This window comes from Berghia stephanieae, chromosome 1 (genome assembly GCF_034508935.2).
Source record: "Berghia stephanieae isolate SIO BIC M18660-M18661 chromosome 1, UCSD_Bste_1.3, whole genome shotgun sequence".
Classification (NCBI taxonomy): Eukaryota; Metazoa; Mollusca; class Gastropoda; order Nudibranchia; family Aeolidiidae; genus Berghia; species Berghia stephanieae.
Genome location: NC_088360.1, coordinates 132,510,466 through 132,530,146, shown reverse-complemented (window position 1 = coordinate 132,530,146; position 19,681 = coordinate 132,510,466). Strand labels below are relative to the sequence as shown.

At 36.2% G+C, this 19,681-nt stretch overlaps 1 protein-coding gene across 1 annotated transcript in view; it reads left to right on the top strand.

Annotated features, from left to right (window-relative positions):
- The first annotated feature begins 4,561 nt into the window (after nucleotides 1–4,561).
- LOC144963229 (transmembrane protein 65-like) overlaps nucleotides 4,562–19,681 on the top strand; it is a 39,255-nt gene continuing 24,135 nt past the window's right edge. The window contains exons 1-4 of the mRNA XM_078897066.1: nucleotides 4,562–5,425; nucleotides 7,717–7,758; nucleotides 10,969–11,036; nucleotides 17,565–17,619. Coding sequence (XP_078753192.1) covers nucleotides 4,984–5,425; nucleotides 7,717–7,758; nucleotides 10,969–11,036; nucleotides 17,565–17,619 — 607 coding nt within the window. The 5' untranslated portion in view covers nucleotides 4,562–4,983. The remainder of the gene's footprint in view (nucleotides 5,426–7,716; nucleotides 7,759–10,968; nucleotides 11,037–17,564; nucleotides 17,620–19,681) is intronic.

Here is a 19,681-nt window from a genome sequence, read left to right as displayed (position 1 = left end):
GTTTAGAGCCAGTGTTACTAAGTTACCATACGTCATTAGGAAGGAAGTGACAGTACGACTGTTGAAGACTATTTCTCCCTCTTTTTGATTTTATTCCAAAACTGCTTCGGTCACTGCGGCACAATTGTATTAGGTCATCTGCTTGCTGCTGTAACCTTTAACCTTGTCCGTTCGTTCGGCGACATTTCCGGTAGTCATTCTTGCTTTACACATTTTATATTTATCCAATGGATTTTTTGTTTTCTTGTATATGTTTTTCAAATTTGTAAATACCTTCCCCATTTCCCTACACTCCCCGTCATACCATCCCCTCGTTTTGGCCCTGTTACTAAGTTGTTTTCCTACTTGATGAGGTTTGGCAGCAGCCAAAATTAATTCATTTAATTTTGTGATACTAACATTAATAATCTCGTCATCGTCTCCGTCGCTATCAAGTATTTTTAAAATTTCGAGCAAATTATCAGTACATTCAACTTGTTGCATGTTAGCAATAAACTCCCCCTTTTTCTCCTCCCTCCACTTTATTCTATTTTTGTATGTTGTATTGGAATGTAAATCTGGTGAATGGTTTGAAGTTTGACATGTAAGTTTCAAAACAATGGAAGCATGGTCGGAATAAGCATTAAAATCGTTCACAATAAAATTGTTTACTAAAGGTAATATGCCCAATGAACACAACGCATAGTCAATAGTACTTTGACCGTTTCTGTTACAAAAAGTCATCTTCCCCACCCCTTTATCTTCCCCCGCCCTACCATTGATGATTACCATGTCACTCATTTTACACATTCTGACAAGACGTTGCCCCCACTCATTTACTCCTTTATCTTCATTTGGACGATTGACAAGCATTGACTAAAAACAATACAGAATTTTGAAGGGTCTTGGAAGCGTGGGGAAAAGATCAAATGATGAAATGATCACAGCGTGTATTATGAATACGTGAGTGAGTTTGTGTGTGTGTGTGTGTATAATGAAATTTATAAGTGTAAACTGTATATGAATCCTCTATTTAAGGGGCTTCTACAACGACCACGAATAATAATAATAACCCTCTATTTAAGGGGCTTCTACAACGACCACGAATAATAATAATAATAATAATAATAATAATAATAATAATAATAATAATAATAATAATAATAATAATAATAATAATAATGATGATAATAATAATAATAATAATAAATAATAATAATAATAATAATAATAATAATAATAATGATAATAATAATAATAATAATGATAATAATAATAATAATAATAATAATAATAATAATAATAATAATAATAATAATAATAATAATAATAATAATAATAATAATAATAATAATAATAATAATAAGGAGAAGAAGAAGAAGAAGAAGAAGAAGAAGAAGAAGAAGAAGAAGAAGAAGAAGAAGAAGAAGAAGAAGAAGAAGAAGAAGAAGAAGGGAAGGAGGAGGAGGAGGAGGAGGAGGAGGAGAAAATTGAGCGCCTGACCAACGCTATGGAAAACCAGTAGCTTTGATAAAAGCTCATATGTTACCATATTCTTGTTCTCGATATCGAAGGACAGTATGTTCGTCAGGTCGCTGACCCCGATGTCGCATTTTCCAGCTAAAGTTGAGTTGGGACGTTCGCAGATTTCTGGACCGAGTCGACGACTATGGCGACACGAACGCGGTCGTATTAATTTGGCTAGGTGGTCAACCTCTTTGCCATTGGGATTTTGTTTTTGACTTGATCATGATGCTGTAGTTGTGTAGAGTTATGCGGCTATGCGGTCTTGTGGTATGACACTCGCTTTCGGATCGGAAGGTCTTGGGTTCGAGCCTCGCTCATTGTTGAGTCCTTGGAAAAGGCTCTTTACTCACATTCTCTCATCGTACTCAGGTGTAAAATGAACACCTGGCCGTTAACAGCGTTGTCTCTGTCCGAAAAAATTATAATATTGCCTAACAAGCGTCATGTCTTGTCCTAAATGTTAAATGTTGATGTTGGACAGGGACCCCTTGTAAAGCGCTTTGAGCACGTTTAGTAGATATTGCGCTATATAAAAGCTAATTTTTTAAGAGCCCGGGATGACCAACATCATTCGGGCATCGGGTTGGATCTCCATTCTGTCACATATATCAGGGCGGGCCGTTCAAGGCGCCCGCTTATTGGCTGTACATCCGGGGTACATCCGTTGGTCTAGTGAGGTCAACCAATTACTCCTTTGCCCCTGATATGCATCAAGCACTCCCATCAACATAAAGGCGGTGATCTATTAGGGGTGAAGATCTGGCAGCGGCTTCTAATGGTGCTCACACTACTATGTTATGACGGTCGACCCAATCAGCAAATTTCATACCACACTCGTGCACCGTCGCAAACCCACCCGGAAATTTAGCCAAAACACACCGTTCAACTAGATGCTCTGCGGTTTCGGGTTCGTTACCACAACGGGTATATGTTGGACAGATGGAAAGTCCCCACTGATCTGACGAAAAGTACTTGGCGTCTGACCAAAACGGTAGAAAACAATTGCTATTGCGTAGTCCACGCCATAGAAACCTGGATAGACTCCGGTCTCATGGGCCTAATGGTTCTGAAGGACTAGTACTCATTTGATTTACTGTTTATCAATGCAAGGGCCATTATACACAACTGTTATTTAGCACTTGTCAGGACTTCTCGATGAGGTGACCTAATTGTTGCGTAATAATGCATTTTTTTTTCACAACTGATGAATGAAAATTCATTTGTAACATATCTCATTGTATTTGTGTGGACTTTTCATAGGTTTTCATACTGTGCATTGAGGTGTAGGTACTTATTTGCAAATACATGGGACTTCTGTGTGGATTCAAAACGGAACAGTTGAACAAGCTATAATTATATCATTTTAAAAACGCAAGTCCAGTTTTTGTAATATCCACGTAACAGTTGAAATTGGGAGATGTCACTCGTTGTTTCCCCCGACTAGTAGAAAGGTTAAGAAACCTTTTCCTACCGATAACATGTTTTTCTCTTTCTTTTGAGTAAGTACTTAAAGGCCAATAACAATCCCGTTTTGTCATTGCGACTAGAGACTTGACGCAACCAGCATAGGCCTATCACAACTCGCATCGCTTCTCGCTACTCACTCTCATCTTGCCACTTGCCAACGATGCGGCAAACATCAGTGGCCAGTGGCACCAATGATCGGTGAGTGTCGCTGATCTCTTTTTAACCCAGTCATCAAAGAGTTCTTACGAGTAGTGCCGCGCTGAGGACCGGTCCGAGGACCGGTCCAACGGTCTTTTAGCTGTGAACCGTGGTCCAGTCCCAAAGAGGAAGACCGCCGGCGGTCCTCACTTCTTATCACCTTTCAACGGTCTCGCGCCATACTACTTCCCCAGCGATTCGTTGCCTCGGTCCTTTGCCTATCTTCCACCAATCACCACCCATCCCACTTAATTAATCGCACCCACCCCCCTTTGCTATACACTAAACGACACAGACGACCATAGAGGCAGACGACCACCTCCCTCCACTCCGCAAACCGCCCTTTCGTGTGTGAGATGGGGGGAACAGGAGGCGCACGCCTTGGACGATTCCATTATACGGGGTAAATTTCAAAATTTACTACACCATAATGATCGCAATGACAATGATCTATGATGAAGGCATGACCCCTCTTCTCTAATGGGTTATTGTTTGAAATGTATGTGACTACTAAAGATGTGTGTGTGTGTGTGTGTGTGTGTGTGTGTCGAACCTAGCAAGTTGCAAGTCTGATTTTTTGTTTTCTTTTGTCCATCTCTTGTCGCCACTCCTTTCTATCGCATTGTTGTCATTTAAAATAATACAATAATATTAAAATTTCGTTTGGTGTTTTAACTAATCAAGTAATATGAGTTTCATTAGTTTCTTCCGTCCAAAAAAACCAGTTATAACGTCTGTATTTTTAAAAGGTCCAATAGAATATTTGGGGACCCCGATAGCTCAGTTGATAGAGCACTCTCTTTATACGCAAAGGGCCAGAGATCGATCCCGGGTGCAGTCGATTTTTTTCTGAATCCCTGTCTACTCAGCAATGAATGGGTAGCTGAGTTTGTTAGATCTGGCGAAAAGTCACCATCGACCCCTCTTATCACCTCATCCACCCCCTCTTATTATAACTTCACGTCTCTCTCTTACTCTTCAATGCTCGCTGCCCTCTAATGTGTGTGTGTGTGGGGGGGAGGGGGGGGGGGGTAGGAGTTGCGTGTGTGTATCAACGCCACGAACAACTCGATCAACGCCTTGGGCGATGCCATTATCTCCGTTAATGGGGATAAATTTCAAATTTTATTAAATTATCGAAGTAACAATGAAGTACGGTGAGCAAATAAAGAAGGCATCACCCCTCTTCTCTAATTAGGTTACAATTTGAAATGAGTGTGACTACTCCGTGTGTTTTACTCCTGTAGGCCACGGTTTTCATCGTGTAGCGGTCTTTAACGGTTCAAGAATGAACGGACCGGTCTAGAGACCGGTCCTTGCGGTCTTCATTTCCCAAGGACCGTAGGACCGTGGTCCTTAAGCTTGCCAAGGACCGCCCCGCACTTCTTACGAGTCGTTGGTTCTTCTCCCTTGGGAGGCAACTTCAGTGTGTCTATTTTCTCTATCAATGAAGTCATTCATTTGCTCTTTCATCATCGAGTGGTTGGCAAGCAATGCACACAGAACGAAATAATTTGATTACAGTTTTATAGTTGAAAAACATTTATAAAACGTCCTCACATGTTACAGGAGTTTTAAAGTGTTAGCTTTAAAATAGATTTTGTGAAACTCAATCGTGGTTTTCCTCCGTATTGTATGGTTAATCATTGATATCGAAAGTGTGTGGGCGTGTCCTCTAACTAAAGTTTGAACTTCATGTGAGTGCCTTGTCTGCGAACCAAATTGTGCTTAATTTCTAAATTGACTGTGGCAAGCTAAGCAAACCTTATAAGTCAGTTGTCTAGTTACACTAGACGTACTTACTTATACAAAATGCAGAAAGCAAAAAGTTTTCAAGTTGTTAAGAGACATTGTTTATGTTGTGAAAAAATATTTCACAGTGTCAATAGTGGTAAAAGTAAAACGATATCAAATTCGTTCCACACAAATACTATAAGATCGTTTAATGAAAGACTATATTTTAGACTTCAATACACACTTCCAACGATACACCATGGCTATCCAAAAGGTACTAATATATTGAATACCGATTCTTTATTATTAGGAAATCAATATTTTGTGTTATGTCGTTATGCGAGCGGAGGGAAACACCCGATACCCAAGGTGCCTCCTACTAAGATAATGCGCCACTATGATATTCATGGTTATATTTCTGATGAGGATTCAGCCAAACAATTCATTTTTGCTCTTAGTGGAAACGAAAGGAGAAGGTTATTGAAGGAATTGGAGAGTTTCAGGGACTTAGAACAAAAAGGTAAGTGATAAAATATATGTATGTATCTTATTAGTAGAAAGGTTCCCAGAGGAATACTTAGTATTAATCTGGAGGCCTGGCTCAGTTAACAGGAGAACCCTCCATATTATTTCAGGCATAAACGTAATCACAAAAAAAAAAGGGCAGTGGTAAGTGTAAGAATGTGAAGAAAAATTTAGGAGCAGGCTCTGGTACAAGATGAACATCTGAAAAGATGAAAGTGTTCACATCTCATTTTGTCTGCTATTTGTATCATTCAGCTAGCCGCATCATTCACATTTTTTCAAACAGTAAAAATGCATCGAAGTAATTCAAAGATTTTCATCTTGAATCATTGCCATGTTTCAATATTTAGGCATATTTATATCCCCCTCTGCTTTAAAAAAAAAAAAAAGCAAGCAAATAGAAAGAAAACAAAAAAATAAAAGTAATAAAACCCCAAAAACCTGAATAAAGATAATATAACTACTTACAGTAAAACCTTGCTTTACTACTAACTTTGAAATGATTGGATAAGGATAATAACAACTGTCTGCAATACAGTCGAACATGCCAATTCGGAAACCTCTATAAGATGGGATATCTACCATGTTCATCAATTGAATTAATCAATAAGAAAGATTTTATAAAAATTAATTATTTACATGATATAGTCTGCCTGTCTCAGGGATTACAGATAGTCAGACCAGCCTCATATATTGCGATGTCATGTAAAGCAGAGAGATGATCATTTTTTTTAGAGTGTATATGTTGAACAGATTAATTTTATTGCTCAATGTCTAAATCATCAGATCATTGAATTGATACGAATGAACTGGTTCAAGTCTCCGATAAGAGGTATCCCGTTATCCTAGCAAAATAGAAATGGGTCTAGACACAGATCTACCACAAGTGGGGCTTTTAGGAAAAAGTTGAGCATTTATATAGCGCAATATCCACTAAACATGCTCAAAGCACTTTACAAAGGGTCCCTGGCCAACAACATCACATAACATAAAGAACGAGACATGACGCCTGTTACGCGATAATACAATTTTTTTCAGACAGTGACAACTCTGTTAACGACCAAGTACTCATTTTACACCTGAGTACGGTGAGAGAATGTGAATAAAAAGTCTTTTCCAAGGACTCAACTTTGTGCCGAGTGAGGCTCGAACCCAGGACCTTCCGATGAAAAACTGAGTGACATACCACAAGATCACATAGCCGCACACATACCAAAATCATTTCTTGCTTCAATTGGTCAAGATTCTATCTTAAGAGTAGCAAGCAATTAATTGTTTAGTAAAACCAAAATTAGAGGTTCCTAAATGAGCCAATAAAATGGAGAGAAAGATAAAGTGAGTAAATGTGACTCATATATAAGGGAACAACACAAAACAAACAACGTTTTCAGACCATTACACATTGTGTAATGGTAGCACTTCTGACCAGTAATCAGAAGGTCTGAGATTCGATCCCCAGTCAAGGTAGACTGATTTTTTGGGATGTTTTTTTTTTTCTTGTATTTTTCTTTCTTGCCTTTTCTGGCACCTTTCATACACACTTATTTAGATCTTTATCTTACACCATGCCTGCTCCTTAATTTCTTAATTTAATTTCTTGGTGAAACTAGTTACAGTCACATCTCCATTATCTGATTACCTCCATTTCCATCCTTTTTTCTGGATTACAGAGACATCCGGAATGTGGATTTTCCAGATTACGGTGTAGAAATCAAGAAAATATCTGTCCCCAGACCAACCATGTTCTGATAATGATGAGGACATCCAGATTGTGGAGTGCTGGTTTTAAGAGACCTGACTGCGTATTATCAGTTCATAATAATGTATTTACGAAAATTTACAAAGGTTCCAAACATGGCAGGATAAAAAAGTCCTTCAGAACCATTGGCCCCGTAGAACCCCAGAGTTTATCCCAGTTTCTGTAGTGTGAAACCGGCAATAGCTATTGCTTGCTTCCCTTTGGATGGGACACTCATTTTTTGCAAAGTACTTTCCACCAGATCTAATAGACCGAGCTACCCAATCACTGCTGGGTAGATAGGGGGGGGGGGGGGGGGGGGGGGAGTCAGAAAATAATCTCGACTGTTCCAGGGATCGATCTCAGTCCCTTTGATTGTGAAGTGAGTGCTTTACCGACCAACTGAGCTGCTGGCCTGTCAGGGATCCCCTCATGGCAGTATAGTAAAATTTTAATTTTCTGGATGTTGAAAGTTTTTCCATGATTTGTTTAATACAGGAATTTTTTATTTTTAGATAAAATCATTGAAACTTTTCTATTTGTTTCAGTTGGACAGGCAGCTAAACCTTCCAGGCAGCAGTTAAAGCAAGGTAAACAATCGTATTTTGATTATATCTCTTTTTCACGTCAGTAATATTTATCTGTTTTTTATCAGACAATTTTCAAATTCAACTACTAGTCAATAAAAATAAGATCTTGTCACATGATAGTATTAGCGAACCATTAAAAAGTGCAATCCACAACTTGTTTTGTGTTATGTTACATTGTATGTTCAAGGTAAAGAAGTCCTACAGAGCCATTAGGCCCATGGAGCAGGAGTTTATCTTTGTTTTTTAAAGCATGAAATGGACAATTTCAATTTCCTGCTACCCTTTGGATAGGATGCTAGTCTATTGAAAAGTGCATTCCGCTAGATCTATCAGACCAAGCTACCCAATCACTGCTGGGTGGACAGGGAAAAAATGTCAGAAAAAAAAGTCTCGACTTCACATGGGATTGATCTTGTTCCCTTGGCTTTTGAAACAAGTGCTCTACCAACTGAGCTATCGGGACCCCCATGTTCCAGATAACAATGACAAATATTTCAGGAATTTAGCTACAGCATACATCAGCTTTGTCTTTTTCAGCTTTGCAGCAAAATTGAATTTATTGCTCAAGAAGTTTTTAATCACGACAAACTTTCTGATCACACTTTACGTGTTAATTTGATTTCTTAAGTATTGTGATAATAATAATAATAATAATAATAATAATAATAATAAATAATAATAATAATAATAATAATAATAATAATAATAATAATAATAATAATAATAATAATAATAATAATAATAATAATAATAATAATAATAATATAATAATAAATAATAATAATAATAATAATAGATGATAATAATATAATAATAATAATAATAAATAATAATAATAATAATAATAATAATAATAAATAATAATAAATAATATAATAATAATAATATAATAATAATAATAATAATAATAATAATAATAATATAATAATAATAATAATAATAATAATAATAATAATAATAATATAATAATAATAATAATAATAATAATATAATAATAATAATAATATAATAATATAATAATATAATAATATAATAATAATAATAAATAATAATATAAAATAATAATAATAAATAATAATAATATAATAATAATAATAATAATATAATAAATAATAATAACAACAACATCAATAATAATACACAACATCATACTACTACTACACTACTACTACTACTACTACTACTACATACTACTACTACTACTACTACTACTACTACTACTGACTACTCTACTCTACTAGCTACTATTCTAGTACTGCCTATACTACTACTATATACATAACTATATAATACTAATATACTACTATAATACTATATAATATATATAATAATAATAATAATAAATAATAATAATAAAATATATGATATATAATATAATATAATAAATATATAAATAATAAAAATAAAATTAAATAATAATAATAATATAAATAATAATATAATGATATATAATAATGATAATAATGGTAATTATAATAATGATTGTTATTATTATTATAATTATAATGCATTGCATTTGTTGAGCACTCTACCATGTCATGAGGAAGTGCTGAGATAGCTATACAGGTGTGACAACATATTAGTTTTAAAAAGAACAAAATATGTTTTCCTTTAAACATATCTTCTAAAGGACAATGTTGTAAAACCTTTGGAAGGCAACTATATGGTCTAGTAGTATGAGCTCGCCTTCAGATTGAAAGATCCTGAGTCTGAGCCCTACTCTGAGCAGCGTTTTGTTGAGTCCTTTGAAAAGGCTCTTCTTTACTCACATTCTCTCTCCATACTCAGGTGTAAAATGAATACCTAGCCGTTATCAGTGAAGTCTGGGTCTGAAAAAAAATATTGCAATATCGCCCGCTGACAGGCGTCATGTCTTGACCTACATGGTAAGTCGTTGCTGTTGGCTGGGAACCCTATGAGCTCGGTTAATGGATATTGCGCTTTTTAAAAGCTCAAGGGTTTTTTTTTTTGTTTTTTTTTTGTTTCTAGAGGGCTAGGGTGTTTCTAGAGAAAGAGAGTCCTCAAGAGAATACTCCTGTCGATGCAGCACTTTTTGGGGACTTTATTAGATCTGGTAGAAAAATGTTACAGTGAATGACATAATCAGTCGGATGGTGAAAAGGTTTGAACTGAGATATTGCCAAGTTTAGTTAGAAGGTCAATTTTTATCCAAAGTGAGTTTTTATCATAAATGATTAAATCAACCCTTTTTGTACATTATATTCGGGAAATATCTAAGCTTATTTTCACTTCCAAATATTTTTACAGCTAGTCAAGTTGAAAAAGTATGAAATTTGAGAAAAGATGCTCTGGATAACTTTCCAAAAGAAAATGGAAATCCAACATTTTCACCTTCCGACTGATTATTTCATGCACTGACACAAATACCTACTGTATGGTAGAGTAGATAGAAGGTTGCGGATAGTTCAGATGGTAGAGCACTTGTTTCACACGCAAAGAGACCAAGATTGATTCCGGGTGAAGTTGAGATTTGTTTTTCTGACTCCTCTTGTCCACCCAGTAGTGACTGGGAAGCTGGGTCTATTATATATGACGGAAAGTACTTTGCAGTAGACTAGCGTCCTATTCAAAGGGTAGTTAGAAATTGCTGCTGGTCTGTTTCACTTTATCAAAGCCTGGCTCTGAAGGAGAAGTGGCGATGGAGTAGTATCCGATCCAAAGGATAGCAAGGAATCTTAATTGTTTGTAATTGTTTAAAACTAGAGAAACCAGAATAAATTCTAGCCCTAAAATAATAAAAATTATTATGATATTGGTTTGATCTTGCTATAATTTTGCCCTACCGTGATTTTGCCCTTTGTTTTCTTACAGAAATTTTGTCGTATGTGTGTTCTTACAGTAATATGCCCTATGTGTTTTCTTACCGTAATTTTACCCTTTTGCGTTTTCTTACAGTAATTTTACCATTTTGTGTTTTCTTACCGTAATTTTATCCTTTTGTGTTTTCTTACCACACTTTTACCCTTTTGTGTGTTCTTATAGTAATTTTACCCTTTTGTGTTTTCTTACAGTAATTTTACCATTTTGTATTTTCTAACCGTAGTTTTACCCTTTTGTGTTTTCTTACAGTAATTTACCATTTTGTGTTTTCTTACAGTAATTTTACCATTTTGTATTTTCTAACCGTAGTTTTACCCTTTTGTGTTTTCTTACAGTAATTTTTTTTTACCATTTTGTGTTTTCTTTCAGTTGCACTGCACCAAACATTTCCATTCATTGGGTTTGGATTTTTGGATAATTTACTCATGATTTGTTTTGTAAGTAAAACCTTTGATTTTTCACCATTCATGTCGAGTTTTTTTGGATTCAGTATGACTATCGTAGCACTACCACGTGTAATGCTCTCATCTTTTTTTTTATTTTCTTAAACTATAAAATTTCCAGTCATGTCAGGTGTGATTATCATCAGCCTTATTATCATCAACATCATCATTATCATCAACGTCATCATTATCATCATCATCTTCATCTTCATCATCATCATCATCATCATCATCATCATCATCATCAGTAACCATTGTATATTACTACCGCAAATAACAAATTTAGTACTTTTTATGTCATCATCATCGTCATCATCACCATTGTCATCTTTAAAATGCCATCGTAGACACACACACACACACACACACACACACACACACACAAGGAAAAAAAAATTAAAATCATCAAAACATCCAATCATTCAATCAACTGAACAGTCTGCTCTTGGAGAAATAAAAAGCCAAAAAACCTCAACCAAACAAATTAAATCAAACCGACAATCTGAAACAAATAAACACACAAACAATTCAAAACAAGATAAACACAAACAATTCAAAACAAAATAAACACAAACAATTCAAAACAAAATAAACACAAACAATTCAAAACAAAATAAACACAAACAATTCAAAACAAAATAAACACAAACAATTCAAAACAAAATAAACACAAACAATTCAAAACAAAATAAACACACAAACAATTCAAAACAAAATAAACACACAAACAATTCAAAACAAAATATCAAACACACAAAAAATTCAAAACAAAATATCAAACACACAAACAATTCAAAACAAAATATCAAACACACAAACAATTTAAAACAAAATCAACACACAAACAATTCAAAACAAAATAAACACTAAACAATTCAAAACAAAATATCAAACACACAAACAAACAATTCGAAACTAAACAAACACACAAACAATTCAAAACAAAATAAACACACAAACAATAATTCAAAACAAAGAAAAACACACAAACAAACAATTTTAAACAAAACATCAGGCAAACAAGCAATCTAAAACAAAACGATCAAACTAACTATTCAAAATAAAACAAAAACACACAAACCAACATTTTAAAACAAAACAAAACACACAATCAGTTTTAAACAAAACAACAGACAAACAAGCAATCTAAAACAAAACGATCAACCTAACTATTCAAAACAAAACAAAAACACACAAACCAACATTTTAAAACAAAACAAAACACACAATCAGTTTTAAACAAAACAACAGACAAACAAGCAATCTAAAACAAAACGATCAAACCTAACTATTCAAAACAAAACAAAAACACACAAACCAACATTTTAAAACAAAACAAAACACACAATCAGTTTTAAACAAAACATCAGGCAAACAAGCAATCTAAAACAAAACGATCAAACTAACTATTCAAAATAAAACAAAAACACACAAACCAACATTTTAAAACAAAGCAAACAGACAGACAAACAAACACACAATCTAAACCAAAACAACTAAACCAACATCCATGCCATCTAACACCAAAGCTGAGGCCATCAACTAACGGAGACAAAATCATCATCTTGAGACCGACATCGAATCGCAGACCTTCCAGTCGCTCACCGACAAAACGCTTTTATTTTTGATTTTGATCAGAAAACGTTTACATACTTCAAATTATATGAACCAGTTAGTGCGGCTATGTGGTCTAGTGGTGTGACACTCGCTTTCGGATCGGAAGGTCCTGGGTTCGAGCCGTGTTGGGCGCATAGTAGAGTCCGTGGAAAAGGCTCTTTACTCATATTCTTTCACCGTGCTCAGGTGTAAAATGAATACCTGGCCGTTAACAGCGTTGTCTTTGTCGGAAAAAAAATGAAATCTCGCCTAACAGGCGTCATGTCTCGTTCTACATGTTGTGTTGCTGTTGGCTAGGGACCCCTTGTAAAGCGCGTTGAGCACGTTTAGTGGATATTGCGCTATATCAAAGCCCAAGTTTAACAGTGGTACTCTGAAATTAACTGTATTTAAAACGTTGGCCAGAAAACTCGTCCTTCAAATATCGATCGATATAACTGATCCTCGTCTTGACAAAAACTCTCAAACCTGGGACTTCTCGATGTCTTCAAGGAATTTCCAAGTTTGAGAGTTTTTTTTTTTTTTGTTTTTTTTTTTTTTTGCCAATATGAGGGCCATTTAAATCGGTCCAAAATTGAAGGACGAGTTTTCTGGCCAAATTTGTAAATACAAGTTTTTCCAGAGTAGGGACGTGTTAGTCGGTTACAAATATTCCCTGCCTTCTCTAAAGAGTCTCAAACCTGAGACTGCTTTGAAGACCGCTTCGAAAATTTCAGATCTCAGAATCTTTAATAGGTTTAGGACAACAATGTCTACCCATTTGCAGGTCTGACAGTGTGGCTCAGTGGTACGGTCTTTGCTTCATACCCAAAAGTTACCGAGTTCGACGACCCGCCGCTGCGCTGTGTGGCCTTGAGCAAGTCACCTCGCCCTAGCTCAATTTGCGGCGCTGTACTGCGGCTGAAGCCTGCGTTATTCCAGTCTTCCCATGGAATAGACCCTAAAAACAAATTTCCCCTTGGGGATGAATAAAGGGAATTTTATTTTAAAAATAATTATATTGTATATGTTGTAATGGAAATCTCTCTCTCTCTCTCTCTCTCTCTCTCTCTCTCTCTCTCTCTCTCTTTCTCTCTCTCTCTCTCTCTCTCTCTCTCTCTCTCTCTCTCTCTCTCTCTCTTCTCTCTCTCTCTCTCCTCTCTCTCTCTCTCTCTCTCTCTCTCTCTCTCTCTCCCCTCTATATATATATATATATATATATATATATATATATATATATATATAATATATTATCCAGTTTATTGAGGATGACTCATAAACACGGATGGCAAAAAACAATAACAAAGACCTGAGTGACGCCAACTTCGTTTTATAATACTCTCAAACTCTCAAACCAACGCTAAATATTGTCCATTGCACAACAATGTTAAATCCGGTCCATAATTGCGTTCGGTTATCAGACCTGCTTATAGATAGAATGCGCTTGGCCAATGAGTTCACAACATTGCCATCCGGAAGTATAACGGACCAACACACATACTCTGTGTAACCATGAACTTTTATAGTCTGGTTAATACAGTTGAGTGAGAACAACTCACAAACGCGGATGGCAAAAACAATGACAAAGGCCTGAGTGACGTCATCTGCATACTATCTATATGTAAACGTCGGCTTGGGGTCAACTTTAATCGATTGATGTAGTAAAGTAAAAATCGAGCTTTTATTTAAAGCAATTTCCATCAAACGTGCTCAAAGCGCTTTACAAGGGGTTCCTAGCCAACAGCAACACTTAACATGTAGGACGAGACATGACACCTGTTAGGCGATAATACTCATTTTACACTTGAGTGCGTTGAGAAAATGTGAGTAAAGAGCTTTTTCTAAGGACTCAACAATGCGCCGCTCAGAGCGGGACTCGATCGAACCAAAGACCTTCCGATCCGAAGGCGAGTGTCATTGCCAGGTACAGATTTTACACCTGAGTGCGGTGAGAAAATGTGAGTAAAGAGCCTTTTCCAAGGACTCATCAATGCGCCGCTCAGAGCGGGACTCGATCGAACCTAAGACATTCCGATCCGAAGGCGAGTGTCATACCACTAGACCACGTCGCCGCATAATATATTATTATATTAAGTAAATGATTTCTGTCCAAATGAAGAAAAAGACAAAAGTGATCTGACAGTGTAAGTGTAAAGCAGAATCTCCCTGTAATGAAAATCCTGGTATTGATCCCCCCCCCCCCCTACTCCCTCACCCCATAATCCACCCATCTTCTCTCCTATTTCCCGCCAACCCACCCGCCCATCTTCCCCCCCCCCCCCCCCTCCCCAACCTTTTTCCTCCTCCCTTCTAATCCTTACTTCACCTACTTTTCTTCCTTTCCGACTGACTCTCTCGGTATGGCAGCCATCATCGTAGAATCAATAAAGACGCATCGCATCTTCTTATAATAGGTATAATAATAGCCATGACAACCAGTCCTGCCCAGTAGAGCTGCATTCGCCTCTTTGACTCAATAAATCTTGTTGAAAAGCAAAGTTTAGTTTCTTAGGTTCTATATTCAGGACTTTGAGGCATTTTCGGAACATGCGAAGGGCAAATTATTTATTTCTGAAGCCGTTAAAAGTGACGTTTTCTTTTTTTTTTTCCCTTGGAAACTACGATGTTTTGAAATGTGAAGTTGGCAGCTCTGCCTACATCAATACAAGACATACATTGATACATAAAACGTACATAAAGTTGGCAGCTCTGCCTACATCAATACGATACATACATTGATACATACAACGTACATGCCCCACCGATCTATCGGAATAGAGATTCAATAGATGGATTATCATGTACTCGTCTCTTGTAACTCTTATATCTTTCATGTAGTACCAACACACACACACACACACACTCATACACACTCCACACTCTCTCTCTCTTTCTCTCTCTCTCTCACACACACACACACACACACACACACCCTCTCTCTGTCGCTCCCTCTCTCCTCTCTCTCTCTGTCTCTCCCCTCTCTCTCTCTCTCACACACACACACACACACACATACTCTCTCTTTCGCTGCCTCTCTCTCCCTCTCTATCTCTCCTCTCTCTCTTCCCCCTCTCTCCATCTCTCTCTCTCCCCCCCCCCTCTCTCTTTTTCTCTCTCTCACACACACACACACACACACACAAACACTCTGTCGCTCCCTCTCTCTCTCCTCCCCTCTCTCTACCCCCCCCCCCCCCTCTCTCTCTTTCTCTCTCTCTCTCTCAAAACAAACAACACGTATGCAACATAAATACACATGCGTGCTCATGCATTTTTTTCACGATTATAAGTATTAATAGAAACAATCTTTTGTTATAACTATTATAATTTTTTATTTTGTTGTCAATTTCGTTTATCTAGAATATTTATATCTAGTGAATAAACGATATGAATAGATTGATACAAATATTTTTACAATTATCTAGATGGCAACGTAAATAATAATAATATTGTCTATGGAGAGAAACGTGAGTGAGGGACAGAATAAGGTGTATTGTGGTTCAGCGGTACGCTCTCTGCTTCGTACCCGAACTGTACCGAGTTCGATCACACGCCTCCGCGCTGTGTGACCTTGAGCAAGTCACCTCGCCCTGGCTCAATAATTTGCGGCGCTGCCATGCACTGCGGCTGTCGCCTCGGTTATTCCAATCTTCCCTTGGAATAGACCCTTGAGACAAAATTCCCCTATGGGATGAATATTTAATAATTAAAAAAAAAAAAGTATATTTAGGGATTCTGATATATCAACACAATTTAACTAACAGTGGGGCTGTGTGATCTAGCGGTATGACACTCGCCTTCGGATCTGAAGGCCCTTAGTTTCGAGTCCCGCTCTGAGCGGCGCATAGGTAGTTGAGTCCTTGGAGAAAAAAATAAAGCTCTTTAATAACATTTTGTCACCGTACTCAAGTGTAAAATGAGTACCGTGTCGTTATTAGCGACTATGTGGTCTAGTGGTATGACACTCACTTTCGGATCGGAAAATCCTGGGTTCGAGTCTCGCGCTCGATGCATAGTTGAGTCCTTGGAAAAGGCCTTTACTCACATTCTCTCACCGTACTCAGGTGTATAATGAGTACCTGGCCCCTAATAGCGTTGTCTTTGTCTGAAAAATTGTAATATCGCCTAACAGGCGTTATGTCCCGTCCTACATGTTAAATGTTGCTGTTGACCTGGGACCCTTTGTAAAGCGCATTGAGCACGTTTAGTGGATTTGCACTATATAAAATCTCAATTTTTATATGTTTTTTAAAAATTTTTAAAGTTATTATGTTACGTCATGATTTAGGTTATTTCTCTACTAGTGGAGTGTTGAAGATGATGTGATGATGATGATGATTTTAGAATGATGATGAGTTGATGATGATGAGATGATGATGATGATGATGATGTGATGATGTTGATGATAATGATATTGATGATAATGATGATGAGTTGATGTTGATGATTATGATGATGGGGATATGATGAGTTGAACCATGACGGGTTTGATTGAGATGTTGATGATGGTGATGATGATGATGATGATGACGAATGAGATGGATGAGTTGAGTTGATGATGATGATGATGAGATGAATGATAAGATGATGATATGATGATGATGATGATGATGAGATGATGATGGGTTGATACAGACGATGATGATGATGATGATGAGATGATGATGATGATGATGATGATGATGTGCCATGACGAGCATGATGAAATGATGATGATGATGATGATAATAATGATGATGATGATGATGATGATGATGATGCCAATGACGAGGATGATGATGATGATGACGACGATGATGCTAATGGCGATGAAAAGAATGTAAAATAAGAGATGAAGGTGGATTAACAGGGAAAAGTAATAGGAAGAAGACAGGGAGGGATATTAGTCGTCTGTGTAGACTGTGATTTCTTTGTGATTCTTTTCAGGGCGAATACATTGACGTGACCCTTGGGACGGCGTTGGGAATCAGCACAATGGCAGGCAAGTTCCAACACTTTTTTAAAAATTCATCTTGTTTTTCTTAGCTGTAGATATAGCTTATACTTATATTCTTATCGATAATTTTAATGATTATAATAACTGATCTATTTATACAAGATAAAGAACTGAACAATTGTGTATGAAAGATTCCAGAGAAAGCAAGAAAAAAAAAAATACCATCCCAAAAAAATCAGTCGACCTCGACTGGGGATCGAACCTCAGACCTTCTGATTACTGGTCAGACGTGCTACTATTACACATAATATGGGGAGATTCACCCTCGTCTCTGGATTAATTTTGGCCAAAATTGTAAATATGCGTTTTGTCAGTGTCACGTCGCGACAACATTATAATTGTTTTACTGTAATTTTACTCTATAGATAGTATGCGCTTGGCTAAGAAGCTCATAACATTGCCATCCGGAAGTATAACGGACCAACACACAAAACTGTGTATCCATGGACGTTTATAGTCAGGTTAATACAGTTCAGTGAGCATTACTCATAAACGTGGATGGCAAAAACAATAACAAATAAATGAGTGACGTCATCTTCGAACTATCTATAGATAGTATGCAGATGACGTCACTCAGGCCTTTGTTATTGTTTTTGCCATCCGCGTTTGTGAGTTGTTCTCACTAAACTGTATTAACCAGACTATAAAAGTTCATGGTTACACAGAATTTGTGTGTTGGTCCGTTATACTTCCGGATGGCAATGTTGTGAACTCCTTGGCCAAGCGCATTCTATCTATACTATGTTTTGCATTATTCATCCCAGTGAGTTTCAGTTTCCCCATGGTTTTAATTGTCCGGACTTTTCGAGCTCTTTGTGTGGATTGAAAACAAAAACCAACAACAAAATCGTGTCTTCTTTTTGTAAGGAGTGGATGAAACTCTGAATATGTTTATTTTGAAAGGGTCAGAATAGACGTGTGCATAATATAGATAGTTCGAAGATGACGTCACTCAGGTCTTTGTTATTGTTTTTTGCCATCCGCGTTTATGAGTTAAACTCATTAAACTGTATTAACCTGACTATAAACGTTCATGGATACACACAGTTTTGTGTGTTGGTCTGTTATATTTCCGGACGGCAATGTTATGAGCTTCTTAGCCAAGCACATACTATCTATATGCTGGCCTGACATCCGAAAACCCTTATGATTAGATTTATAAAAAGACGTTTTGTTGAAGTCCAGCAGTATAATGTGATATTATTGTAAATATTTTTACGGCCAAATTAGATGGGTTTTTTTTAAAAAGCCGTTTTGTTGAAGTCCAGCAGTATAATATGCTATTATTGTAAATATTGTTACAGCTAAATTATAATTTTAAAAAGCCGTTTTATTGAAGTCCAGCAGTATAATATGATATTATTGTAAATATTTTTACAGCTAAATTATATTTTTTTAAAAAGCCGTTTTATTGAAGTCCAGCAGTATAATATGATATTATTGTAAATATTTTTACAGCTAAATTATAATTATTACAAAGACGTTTTGTTGAAGTCCAGCAGTATAATATGATATTATTGTACATATTTTTAAAGCTAAATTATAATTATTACAAAGACGTTTTGTTGAAGTCCAGCAGTATAATATGATATTATTGTACATATTTTTACAGCTAAATTATAATTTTTAAAGAGCCGTTGTGTTGGAGTCCAGCAGTATAATATGATATTATTGTACATATTTTTACAGCTAAATTATAATTTTTAAAAAGCCGTTTTGTTGGAGTCCAGCAGTATTGATCAGAATGAAGGCATCTGTAGCCCGAGGTCGACTCATCTGAGATTGACTTAATGAAAAATTGAAGTCTTTTCAGTTCCTTTTTTCCTTTTCTTTCTCCCTTTGCCTGGTCCCAAGAAAGAATGGAATTATTTTTGCGACAGCAACGTAAGAAGAAAACCTTTGTGATGATGTCGGATAGGGAGGATAGCTTTAGAACGTGTCTTCTTGGAAAAAAACTAACATTTGGACGAAAGGCGCGAAAAAGATATGCTTATTATTATTATTATTATTATTATTATTATTATTATTATTATTATTATTATTATTA